The 12,978-nt window shown below is 39.8% G+C and overlaps 1 protein-coding gene across 1 annotated transcript in view; it reads right to left on the minus strand.

Moving 5' to 3' along the window:
• The window catches only part of LOC148540742 (ferric reductase 1-like), a 66,792-nt gene that overhangs the window by 27,971 nt on the left and 25,843 nt on the right, over positions 1–12,978 (minus strand). The window contains exons 5-8 of the mRNA XM_088481986.1: positions 12,510–12,573; positions 12,195–12,380; positions 8,557–8,655; positions 6,074–6,227 (exon numbers count right to left, since the gene is read on the minus strand). Coding sequence (XP_088338112.1) covers positions 6,074–6,227; positions 8,557–8,655; positions 12,195–12,380; positions 12,510–12,573 — 503 coding nt within the window. The remainder of the gene's footprint in view (positions 1–6,073; positions 6,228–8,556; positions 8,656–12,194; positions 12,381–12,509; positions 12,574–12,978) is intronic.

The raw sequence follows: 12,978 nt of genomic DNA on the forward strand, positions 1-12,978 counted from the left end.
CACAGACAAAATAGTGCAATGCTATAGTCATAAGAGTCTTACTGGGAATAGAAGGGATATGCCAATGTAAATAAATGAAGCATCGTGGGACCTTATTAGGAATAAAGTACACTGGAAATAGAAACAATATACCAATGTAAATGGATAAGGCATCATAGGACCTTACTAGGAATAGAGTACATTGCTGATATAGACACAAAGTGCATAAGAGTAAAAGGGATTTTTTTTTAAAAAGATGATATACACGCGATCTTAAACATAATTATAGTGTATGGATAATTGATATAACTAAAATAAATTTACAGTAATAAGGGAAAAATGTACAAAGGGGACATATGAAAACCATTAAATGAAAAATAAAATATAAAAAGAAAAAAATTAAAGTTATAAATATAAATAAAAATAAATAAAAATATAAATAAAGAAATATGAAATAAAAATGATAAATAAAAATAATAAATAAAGTGAGTAAAAAGTGTGTAGGTGTTGGAAAGTGGAAATATTGATAGTGGTGTGTAAATGAACAATACGTCCAGTTATAATGATAAGAAGCGAGACATAAAGCACATGAATAAAAATATCATGTGTTGTGGTTATAAAAAGGAAAAAATCAAGGTGAATAGTGTAAGTGGATAGTGGTGTAGTAAAAGTGAGATGCACGTATTAGATTGAAATGACAGTACAAACTGAGGTACTGTAAATATAATATGGTAAAAATTGTATGTATCTGAAAAAGAAAAAGCAGTAAATAATAATAGAAAGAAAGAAATTGTACTAAAAGTAGGGACAAGTTAGTCTGGAAGAAAGACGCCGTAATTAATGTTTTCATTTAGACCTCCCAACATCAAAGGTTTATTATATATTTTCTGAACATTATGTCCTGGTAGTTATTATTCTAATATTATATGAAGTTGTGCGGACTCTTATTCCATTACATTATTACAATACCTTGTATTGTCTGCACTTTCTTCATTGGGTAAAATTAAGTAGCAGTTAAGCTATGTTTGAGTAGTGAAAGCAGCTGAAACAGGACATACCATGGTTTCATGTAAATAGTCTATGAGTAAACACGCTGTTGAAGTGAACACGTACAATGTTACATAGCCATGTTACAGGTGTAACTTATTTCCATTTGCATGAAAACTAAATAGAAAAATGATATATTAAACATTAAACATTAAACATGCACATATAATGCTGAAGGGAAACAAATTGCAAACAGATTATTAGATGCATGGCAATCACGGAAAAAAGTACTGTACATATTACTATGACAACATCAATCATCCTCTAATCTAGCTCCCATTATCCTCACACCCATTCTGGTACAGTAGTTACCTACAGCTCCAACCTAATAAGCCTAAATTTGCACCATTATCCTTACAAACCTTTGTCACTTCATTTACTTGTGAGTCTATTAGCACTCAGGTTTTAAAGACATCCATGCTTAAATACAGATGAAATAATTAGTACCATTTTAATTTTCCCATCAGTGTTCAAGCTTGATTATCCTTAAAACCTACACTGTTACGGTATCTTGATGACGGAGTTTGAGAAACCCTGGTTTAATAAAAAGGTGAAGGATTTTTAGAAATGTAGATAACATTGTGATTATATCCTGCTAGAGTGTAAATTTAGTCCTGATTCATATATAAAACTACTTAATAAATTGAATCAGCATTCACGAGAGAAGGAAGAGATGACCCACATTACATTAATTATTACAGTAAAATATTGTTGCTGTCCTTTTCTAACCTAGGCTACAAAAAAGGCAGCTAGAATCTGAGTAGTTGTAAAGCAACACAACAAGTCAGTGAGCAATAATATATTGTTGGCACAAACACATACAGCTACATAAGTGTCCTCTCTCATCATTGCTGCAGTTGCGCCAAACAGTTTCTCTTGGCGTGCCAGGTCCCATGTTGCTCTGCTAGCACTGGGTGTTTTTTTTTTGCCAAATTGTGATAGGATGCACTGGGAGACTGTGCCGGCTAATTTGATATGAGACACTTGTATATCTGTGTGCGAGTCTCTAAATCAGCATATGAAGTACAATGATGCAGAAACTGTGGCTTTTTTACAAGCCAAGTTCCATTGTGCTTCATAGACAATATACAAGTATCATATATCAAATGAAAATCGGTAAGCGTTGTGACTAAGACGCATTTTTGGCAGAAAAAGTTGCCTGACACTAAAAGAGTTGCATGATACCTGGCGGCTCACTAACACCAGGCATCTTGTGTCACATGGCGTATTGAGGTAGGACACACGTGTAAATTGCACAAACCTAAATAACAACCAGTTCATAATATCAGGTGATGGATCATTTGCCATTTGCTTTGATAACCCTTATCAAATCAGATAATCTGTCTGGTGGGAAGGAAAATCTGGTCCGTTTTTCAGTGTTAAGGAGCAAATTTCTGTTATTTGCTCCCATACATTACCAGATTTACCTTCCAACCAGCCAGATTGGACAAACAGGTCTATAGATATAGATATAGGTGTGTACACAGCCTACAGGCTCATACACACTTAACAATATGCTCCATGAGCGATATCGTTAAGGGTTTCCCTTCACTGCTGAGCTCAATGTCATTAACGACATTAAGCATACACACTGAACGATATCGTTAATGATATTGATCAGTGACGGCACCCTCCCTCATCCCTGTAATTGCAGAACCTGATAATATTGGCAGGTTGCCCTGCAAGTATGGGCAATGAAAGACATCGTTAATGATCAGCTGGAGCGTGCATTGTTAACGATGTCTTGCATACACACTGGGCGATACTGAAATCGATGAACGATATAGTTATCATTCAGATCGTTCAACTTATCGTCTAGTGTGTATGCGGCATAGGAGAAGGAACAGAATTTGAGGAGGTGTTGTGATCAGTTAAGCTGGCCATTACCTATACAATTTTCTGTCAGATATCTGTCCAATCTGGCTAGTTGGAATGAAAACCTGGTAATGTATGGGAGCAAATGACAGTCGATCATATGGTTTTAAATCACTGAAAAGAGGATTTTTTTTTTCAAATTGGTTAAATTTGTGTGTTTTAACTAGGGGTGAGCGGGTTCGGATTTCTGAAATCCGAACCCCCCCGAGCCACCCCGACCCGAGGCCGATCCGAGTCAGGCTCGTCTTTTCCCGCCTGACTCGGATCTGAAATCGAGGCAAAACGTCATCATCCCGTCTTCCGGGTCTCGCGGGTTTTGGATCCTATATAAGGTACCCGCGTCGGCGCCATTTTCTCACTGGGCTGTGGACAGTGAAGATGGAGGGTGGGAGTTAGGGCTGGCTGGGCTGTGTAGTGTAGTGTTGTAGTGTAGTGTAGTGTAGTGTTGTGCTGTGCTGTGCTGCGCTGCTGTTGTCCATAGGGGCTGTGTCCACTCCAAAGTCCTGTGCAGTGTCCCAGTCCTAACGGGGTGCTGTAGTGTTGTCCAGGGGTGCTCTGTCCGTCAGGGGTGCTCCCCCCAAGTGCTAAAAAAAATATATTTTTTCTGTGTTTGTGAATTGTGTGCACTGTGGCTGCACATGTATCAACGAAGGAGCAGCGCCAAGCGTGCGCCTGTGTCTCATAAATAAAGGGCCGGCTGGATTGACCATTAAAGGGTGCTGTAACCCCCAAAGGGCACTCCAAACAAAATAAAAAAATATTTTCTGCGTTTGTGTGCGCCTTAGCCGCATGTATATATCAATATAACATAAATGGAGGACCAAACTTTCTCCGATAAAAATAAAATAGGGAAAGATCAAGAACCACTTCCTCCTAGTGCTGTTGCTGCTGCTGGGAGTTGTTCATCATCCCAGAGAGGAAGTAGGAACACCACTACTTTTACTAAACAATTGACCCTCCAACAGTCCCTAGCGAGGAGGATGAAGTACGACAACAGTCATCCTGAAGCAAAATGTATAACTGAGGCCTTGACTGCTATGTTGGTGTTAGACGTGCGTCCGGTATCCGCCATTAGTGCAGTGGGATTTAGACAATTGATGGAGGTAGTGTGTCCCCGGTTCCAAATCCCGTCTAGATTCCACATGCATCCTCAAAGCAGAGCGACAAGCGTGCATCTGTCTGTTAAAGGGTGGTGTAACCCTCAAAGTGTGCTCCACAAACAATAAAAAAATTCTTCTTTTTTTTTCTGTCTTTGTGAATTGTGTGGGCTGTAGCCGCACCTGCATCCTCAAAGCAGCAGCGACAAGCGTGCGTCTGTCTGTTAAAGGGTGGTGTAACCCTCAAAGTGCGCTCCACAAACAATAAAAAAATTCTTCTTTATTTTCTGTCTTTGTGAATTGTGTGGGCTGTAGCCGCACCTGCATCCTCAAAGCAGCAGCGACAAGCGTGCGTCTGTCTGTTAAAGGGTGGTGTAACCCTCAAAGTGCGCTCCACAAACAATAAAAAAATCTTTTTTTTCTGTCTTTGTGAATTGTGTGCACTGTAGCTGCACGTGCATCAACAAAGGAGCAGCGCCAAGCGTGCGCCTGTGTCCCATAAGTCTGTTAAAGGGTGGTGTTACCCCCAAAGTGCGCTCCAACAAAATAAAATAATCTTCTTTTTTTCTGTGTGTTTGTGTGTGAAATGTATGCACAGTAGCCGCACCTGCATCCTGAAAGCAGCAGCGACAAGCATGCGTCTGTCTGTTAAAGGATTACATCGGTGACAGCATCCAAGTAGGCATGTCAGACAGTCCGTACCTGTACTGGCAGGAAAAAGAGGCAATTTGGAGTTCCCTGTACAAACTGGCTCTATTTTACCTGAGTTGCCCCCCCTCCAGTGTGTACTCCGAAAGAGTGTTTAGTGCAGCCGGGAACCTTGTCAGTGAAAGGCGCAGGAGGTTGCTTCCACAAAATGTGGAGAAGATGATGTTTATAAAATGAATGATCAACTCTTCCAGGGAGACCAGCCTCCAGAACGTACAGAGGGACCTGTGGTTGTGGATTCCAGTGGGGAAGAATTAATACTCTGTGAGGATGAGGATGTACACAACACTGAAGAGGGTGAGGAATCGGTGGATGAGGAGGATGAGGACGACATCTTGCCTCCGTAGAGCCAGTTTGTGCAGGGACAGATTAATTGCCAGCTTGTTTTGTGGGAGCCCAAACGAACCAATCATTTCAGCCACAGTCGTGTGGCAGACCCTGGCGCTGAAATGTTTGGTTTGTTAAAGTGTGCATGTGCTGTTTATACAACATAAGGGTGGGTGGGAGGGCCCAAGGACAATTCCATCTTGCACCTCTTTTTTTTCTTTGCATTATGTACTGTTTGGGGCCTAGTTTTTCATGCATTTGGTCAAACCAAGCTGACCAACCAAAATCTCAAATTGTGTGAGCAGCATAATTTCTCTCATCTCTATGTCATCACTCACTGTTAAGCAGGTCATACACGGTGCGATTTTTTGCACAATATGGGAGATTTAGATCAATCGTATTGACCTATCGTGTAAATTGTGTGCGGTATTTGTACAATTACGATGACTATGCGCGTCCTCGTCATCGTAATTCTGCATCGTAGATAGGATTTCGACCTAACGTGTACGATGCGACACATATCGTACGCTATTTTGCAGGCGAAAGATCTGATGTGCGACGTATGAGGTCTTGCTAAATCCGTGGCCACAGCCCTCCTCCATTTTGGGACAGACGACGCAATCGGAAACTAAGCATCTGTATCGTATGTATAATCGTACACCATTTGTCAAATCATATAGAGAATTTATGGCCTGTATATTATTTCCTTATTCACCATTTTAGATACATTTGTCACATAGACTGAAAGCTATATCCCATAGTTGTACAAACTGGCCAAGCAAGTTCATTTGTTGTTTATGTTAAATGATTATATAATTACAGTTTTTTAACACTTTTGCATTTTTTGCACATTTTTTGAATAGAGTTATCCTAATGATTTAAAAGGTATATTTCCTGGGTGTAATATTGTGAGTAAGTTATTAAAATATATATAGTTAGTTATTAATTATGATAAATTATAAAATGATATAATTACAATATTTGCCTTAAGAAAATGATAGTAATACGAGGAAAGCACCCAAGATGGCTTTTACACTCACCATTTGTCATAGCTGGGCCACTGACAAGAAATACATAGTAGCTGGAAGTGGCACTGGATCGTTGTTGGTTAGGTAGAACGATACTGCTCTGCGTAATGAATGAACATTTCAACACCCCATTTACATAGGATGTTACTAAAGAGCCTGCAGTGCTCTACAAATATAAAAAAATACATTTATAAGTTTGTTGGAGAGCTATATCACAGACAATATAAAAGGCGACTTCATACTTATACTGTAGGAGGCTCTCTTACTCCGGAGAGCAGTTACTACACAGGTCTCCTACATTTATTTAGATCTAGGAAATATGTTACAGTATGTCTACACTGCCTACACAGCTGCTTCTGCAAATAACCAGGAGGGGGAAAGAGGAACTGGACGTAAAACACAAGAATGGGAAGGTAAGCAGGGGCACACAAAGGCTAGGGGCAAGAGACATGGGGATTAGGGGATCAGCCAGCAGCATGGAAGACAGACACGGTTTAGGGCATTTCACCTTTTGATATGTGTACTCTGACATGAGAGTCGTGCTGCGCCACAGTCTGCTATATAATTTACATAATGTTTTATCATTCCCACCGAACTCCAATATAATTTACAGACCATTACATATTGCAAATACCGTTTGCTGCCTTATACCATTCTCTTTTTTTTTGTTATATCATACACCAAGTAAGGGGCATAGTAATACATTTCAAACACTAATTGGAGACAATAATATATTTACTAAGCTCTGGAAAGTGATTAATTGGAGAGTGATTAACTACCAGCCACTCAGCTCCTAACTGTCATGTTACAGGCTGTGTTTGAAAATGACAGTAAGTTTCTGATTGGTTGGTAGTTTATCAGTCTCCATTTTATCACTTTCCAGAGCTAAATACATTTGGCCCATATGGGAGAATAATGATATATTAAGTATAGTACAGGGGCACAATTTAATATGTATGTATGGTGGAGCACAATCATATTCATAATAGTACGGGGGCAAAAATATGTATTAATATAATACTAAGGGGTTACTATTCATTTAAAACATAAAGGTGGCAATGAGCTGTACTGTATCCCAGCCAGGCATACCAGGAGGGACCCAATGCCAATTGTCATTGGGCTGCTCATCCCCAAACGCAGGTCCCTCTGTACTTACTGCCCTGCTAACACTAACATTGTTGTTTTTTCCTATATGGCCTTCTGTTTGTGTTACTCCACATGTGATCTAGGGGTGTAAAAACCTCTGCACATCACAGGCAATTTGTGTTTGAGACTGCCGGATATACATAAATCCGGTGGTTGCAGGGCAATATCACCACCTTTACATCTTACTGATTCCACACGCACTTACTGTACAGGCTCTTCAGTACTAGTGCTCATCAAACTGGCTTATGCCTATATGCTGCTGATCGCTAACTGGCATTCCTGCAGGGGAACCTGTACTACAAAGTATGATAAGGCCATGAGAGCAGAATGTGAATGGTATGACTATTTGAAACATATTAGTGAGGGCAAAAAGTATATTAAATAGATCTTATACGCTGGCCCCTAACAATCAGTTGTTAACTTGGTCAGTCTACTGGAAGCGAAACTAATAATGATATAGTTTGCATGACATTTATTAAACTGCACAGAAGAAGTAAATAAGAAATTGTTAATGTTCCTATGGCGCTGTGTGAAACATAACAAGCAAAACAAAAAGAGAGAGTATACTTTACTGTTACAGTGTCCCTTGAAATGTAGCAAATATTTGTTCATGTATGAGAGAAACAACCACAATAGTGTATTATTATTATAAGACATAAATGGACATAATTAATATCACTTGGAAACCAGTAAATAGGCAAACAACTGAAAAGAGGTCTGTGAAAACAACATGCTTTGGCGGTTACCATAAACTGCGGTGATTACAGCTTCAGACCAATATGGAATAGATTGCAGCCCTATTTAAACCAGCACATCATGCATTGACTCAAGGAAGAGCTACACCATAGATCAAAACACGTTGGATTGTGCTGCATGCTGCATCTGAACATCGCAACCCACTCCAGACTGGAGGGTGACTCAGGATTTATACCCTGTATGCACAACAACGCTGACTTGTGTCCCCCGCCTAGTTGGGTCCCCCCATTCATGACTGTGGTTGCTCCTTTGAGTTTTTATATCTGGCTTATTTTAAGCATGTGTTTTTATAGCTCTCTCGTTATTGCTCTAGTTCAGCTAATTATCATTTTGTTTATTTTATGTACCTCCTGATATTTTTTATCCACTTGGTTATATAGACCCATAAATTAAGTTGTGTTCACAGACATCTTCTCAGTTGCTTGTCTAGTCGCCATAGGAACATTACCACTTTGTTTGCATATTCCCATTTCTGGGGTTTGGGAGACCCTGAGTATTGTGTCATAGGCTGCTTTGTTTCTGTGCGCTCCGAAGTATGACCATTATTTTTCTCTACCTGCACATAAGAAGTGCTTGCTTACTCTAGTACTCACAGTGTTGGTAATAATAGGGGCGACTTTCCCAGTGGTATACGCTCGTTGTACCATAATATTTCCTGCTGAATTGGTACAAATATAAACATCATCAGTTCCCTGCAAGATACAACATGATTAGCTATAATATATTCTAATAATTATAGGACTCAAATGTGACAAATGGTAACATGGGTATAGTCATCCGGTCAACAACTACAATGTTGATAGTCAAAAGGTTGACACCATAATGTCTACATGGTTAACATGTTTTCACCTGCAAAATGTTGACACATGAAATGCCAAAAACATAAATTTCAGGGTTGGGTATTAAGGTCAGGGTAAAAATTAGGAGTTGACAAAATGTACCTTTCAATATTATGGGGTCCGTACAATGACGGTCTAGAAAACAAACTAACTGGTAAGCTGTAATTTGCTACAATTTTGCTTAAAGGCATCATGTTAAGTAATTATTTTATTAAACTAATAAAAAGAGAAAATTTGTATTAAAAACGCTCTGGAATGTAAATTAAAATTTTAAAGCAGAACAATGGTAAAATGTAATGCAATTTACATAATTTCTGAAGGTTCCTGCTTTGGATAGATGGTAAGTTGTAGAAAACATGTCACCATAAAATTACTATTGGGAACCTTTAAATGTGAAATATATTGTGGCATTGCTACATACTATCCATCTACTGTCTGTGCATCTGTCTTTATGAAACAGTGGGTAAAATAAAAGTAGAATTGATCTCAGTCACCCACATTCAAACATTTCCCCAGTGACTGGCTGCTTCATGCTTTAGGTCAGTGATTCCCAACCTCAGTCCTCAAGGCACAATAAAGCTGGCCATACACTAGACCAACTTTCATCCAACCATTCAACTAGCTGACTGGTTGGAATGAAAATCCGGAACACAGTCGAAAATGGTCGTTCAGACAAGTTGGTTAAATGTTCGATTTAAATAATTTGTTTAAACAACAGTTTTTGGCGGTTTTCCAGGATTTGGGAGCAAATAGTTTATTGTCATTTGCTCCCATACCTTACCAGATTTTAATTCCATTTAATTGAGCACAGATGGTTTAATCAAAATAACTGAAGTACTAATTAAGTCACCTGTGCATAAGTATGACTATCCTTAAAACCTGGACTGTTAGTGTGCCTTGAGGACCGTGGTTGGGAACCCCTGCTTTAGTTCTTTGAAGAGTTTCTTGAAGCAGCACAGAACATTATGGTTTAACCCCTATGGTGCGGAAGACAAGTCCCATAAGTCATCTTCATGTATTCTAAAACAGTGGATGACAAGTGGGACTCCTCATCCTCTTTGATTGGGGAGAATAATAAACAAATCTTATCTTCCCTATTGGTCCGGATGACCGGTGGGGACCGGACGTGATGATAGCAACTGGGACTTCCAGAAAGTGCCATCAGTGCACACATACACGCTGATGGCACTGTAAAGTATAATTTGTGTGGGCACTGCATAAATGTATTTATTTTTTTTTTTTTTTAAATCAGTGATCTATTTTTCCCTTCAGATTTATTCAATAATTTTTTTTTTTTTTAAAAATCAGTAGATGTGGCTTGATGGACGCAATGGCGATATTTAAGCAGATTGAGCTATTGTTAGCTATTGTGATCTTCACTGCACGAGAGCAGCGATTGAATTGCAATTACGCACGCACAGAGGATTCACTCGTGAGTGACAGGTGATCAGCGTTTGGGGAAGTTAACAGGGAGTTGGTTATAAAAATGCAGGCTTGTCGGACCGTTTTTTGGGCATCCATAAAATAGCCACAGCATTCTTGCTCACAGCAGGAGAGTCCTCTGTCTGTCTGGAGACCCACTATGTCTACGACAGCTTAGACTTGCTCATAAGGCTGATGGCCACCTGATCTGCATTCAGGGTACTGGTTTTGTGTGTTAGCGGTGGATGTGAGATGCTTTCAGTGGGTGTCTTTAAGCACTGAACGTTGAGTGCCTCATTAGCATATTTTCACAACTTCGAATCCGTTGGAGATCGCAGCTGTGATGGCATTTGTGTTCACATCAGAATCAGGCCCAGTGTTAGCAGCACTGCAGATGTTAAAGATACAGACCCTGATTCACTACGGATCGCAACTGCGATTGCGATTACGCCTGCAGTCGGACTGCGAAGATATGCTTATCCATTGCAATCGCTATGCCATCGAGGCACTACATAAGGATGCCCACCTTACCTTACACACATCTGTAATGTTTAGCAAGACTGCAAAATAATCGGTAACATTGAGTACAATCGGAGCCTCAGGCACACTTGCACAAGGTCAGACCTTACCTCAGAAGTTGCTAACCTTCGCGCACGCAGTGAGTACACAAGCTGCGTATGGCATCTCAGTGGTTAATTTGTGAATGCCCCGGCAACAGCGTTCGAACACCTTGGCATGCATACATTTTCGCCGACCACTCTCCCTTCATCACCCACAAATGGCACTTCCTGTCAATCACTCTGTGATGGGTCTGCGTAGTCACTGTTCTGCGCATGCATTGTGCGAACCAAATAATCGGCCAATTGCGTGTGTAATCACAGTTGTGATCCTTGCTGAATCAGGCCCACATTACACAATATAGTAAATGAATGAAGCATCATATGAAAAAGACTGCACAGTATTATTAATAAATAAGCTGCATTTACCCTATAAAATTCTTTTAAATACAGGTGCTATGCAAAATGAAAGTGCTAGATAAAACAACATCAAAACACAAAAGCTGTAAATTGGGAATCTGTCTTCACAGACCAATTGCAAATATCTATGGAGTAGATCACAGAAGCCACACCAATAAACAGTAATAGTGTTTGAGGAATCAAGCCATTCATAAACAGCTGGTGATCATCCTGACCTCCTGCATCTTAAGGGGCCCATACATCTGCACGGATTGACGCAATTTCATGTTCTACCGAAATCGGGGGCGATGGATTGGGAATATTTAACATATTGAAATATTTTGAATCCCCGATCCAGACTCTACAATAGTTGAATTGTTGAATCAAGGATTTTTAACATGTTGAATTTCCCTGATCCGCCAACAAATCCTCGATCATCAAGGTCTGCTGATTGGAGGTTTTGGTCGCCGATTAGCAGCTCCAGTTGGCTTTGGCAGAACAGGGAATCATGGCTCTCAGATGTATGGAGCCCATTAATTATGATCTGATATGACGCATTTGCAATCATGAGGGAAGGACTTACATGCAATAAAAAAAAAAACACTCAAGATCCTTTTTTCTAGATCAGAGATCAGACTTATGGGAAGACTCGAGCTGGGACTCGGTTCTATTTGAAACCCCCAATGTGATCTGTCATATGTTATATGTCAACAAATGCATCCACATGCAACTATACAGATGTGTCCTGCTACATCTTTGCCGATCGCACTACAAACATGCGCACGCATCGCGCTATGCAATTACCCGCAGCATACGCTGCGGTGCGCACTGTGATCGCACCATGCAATCCTATGGAGATGCGGGTGTGAATGCAGTGCGTGTATCTGCTCATGGGCACATGCACGCGTACGCAGCAATGATGTAGCAGGACACATCTGTACAATGTCCTAGAATTTTTAAGGTATTTGTCTTAGTAGTTTCTTAACAAAATTAAATGAGACCCCTTTTTCTTACCATTTTTGTATCATTCGAGAAACCAATGGCCACATAACCTGATGTTGAGCCGCTCATTTCAAATACGTAACCATTACTAGAGGCAACTACAGCCATGAACAGGCAATTGCTGTCACTGGGACTACAGTTCTCTGGACTAGTAAGGCAATACTTCCGAGAACCGCATGTGGTATTAGACATCTGCATCTGTAAGGAAAATATTGTTATTTTATTCTGTCTCACACAGTACATATCACATTCATACTGTATGTATACAATTTAATGTCACACAGAACATGCCATGCCAATTGGTCCGTGTACCATTTACAGACTTACTGCAACTATTGTGTCACTCTCCAAACCAGTCCAGAACGTGGTGTAACTACTCAAAACGGTTGCTCTGCAAAGAAAGAAAGAGGTTTACAGTATATTGCCTTTCTTTATTTTTATATTTTACAAAGCGCTACAAAATGTACACAGCATCGTATGTATTATGCAATGTTAGCTTATTTTAAAATATTGTGACAAAGGGCTCTATTCAGCAAAAGTGACAATGTTGCCCAGAATATTATCGTGCAACATCGTCACGATTTTTTATCAATTATAAATATTTATGGCTGCTATTCAGCAATATTTTGGTTTTCTGAAAACAATATCTCCTGTTTCTGCTTCTGTGCATGCTCAGTCATGTGCTCGGGAATAGTCTCTGTCCATGCTTTGAGGTGACCGCTGACGGGTAAGTCCAAATACAGTCTGTCCAAATTGATTGACATGTGTCCACAGGCTTTATATTAGTCTGTGTATA

This window comes from Taudactylus pleione, unplaced genomic scaffold (genome assembly GCF_031769625.1).
Source record: "Taudactylus pleione unplaced genomic scaffold, aTauple2 ptg000017l, whole genome shotgun sequence".
Classification (NCBI taxonomy): Eukaryota; Metazoa; Chordata; class Amphibia; order Anura; family Myobatrachidae; genus Taudactylus; species Taudactylus pleione.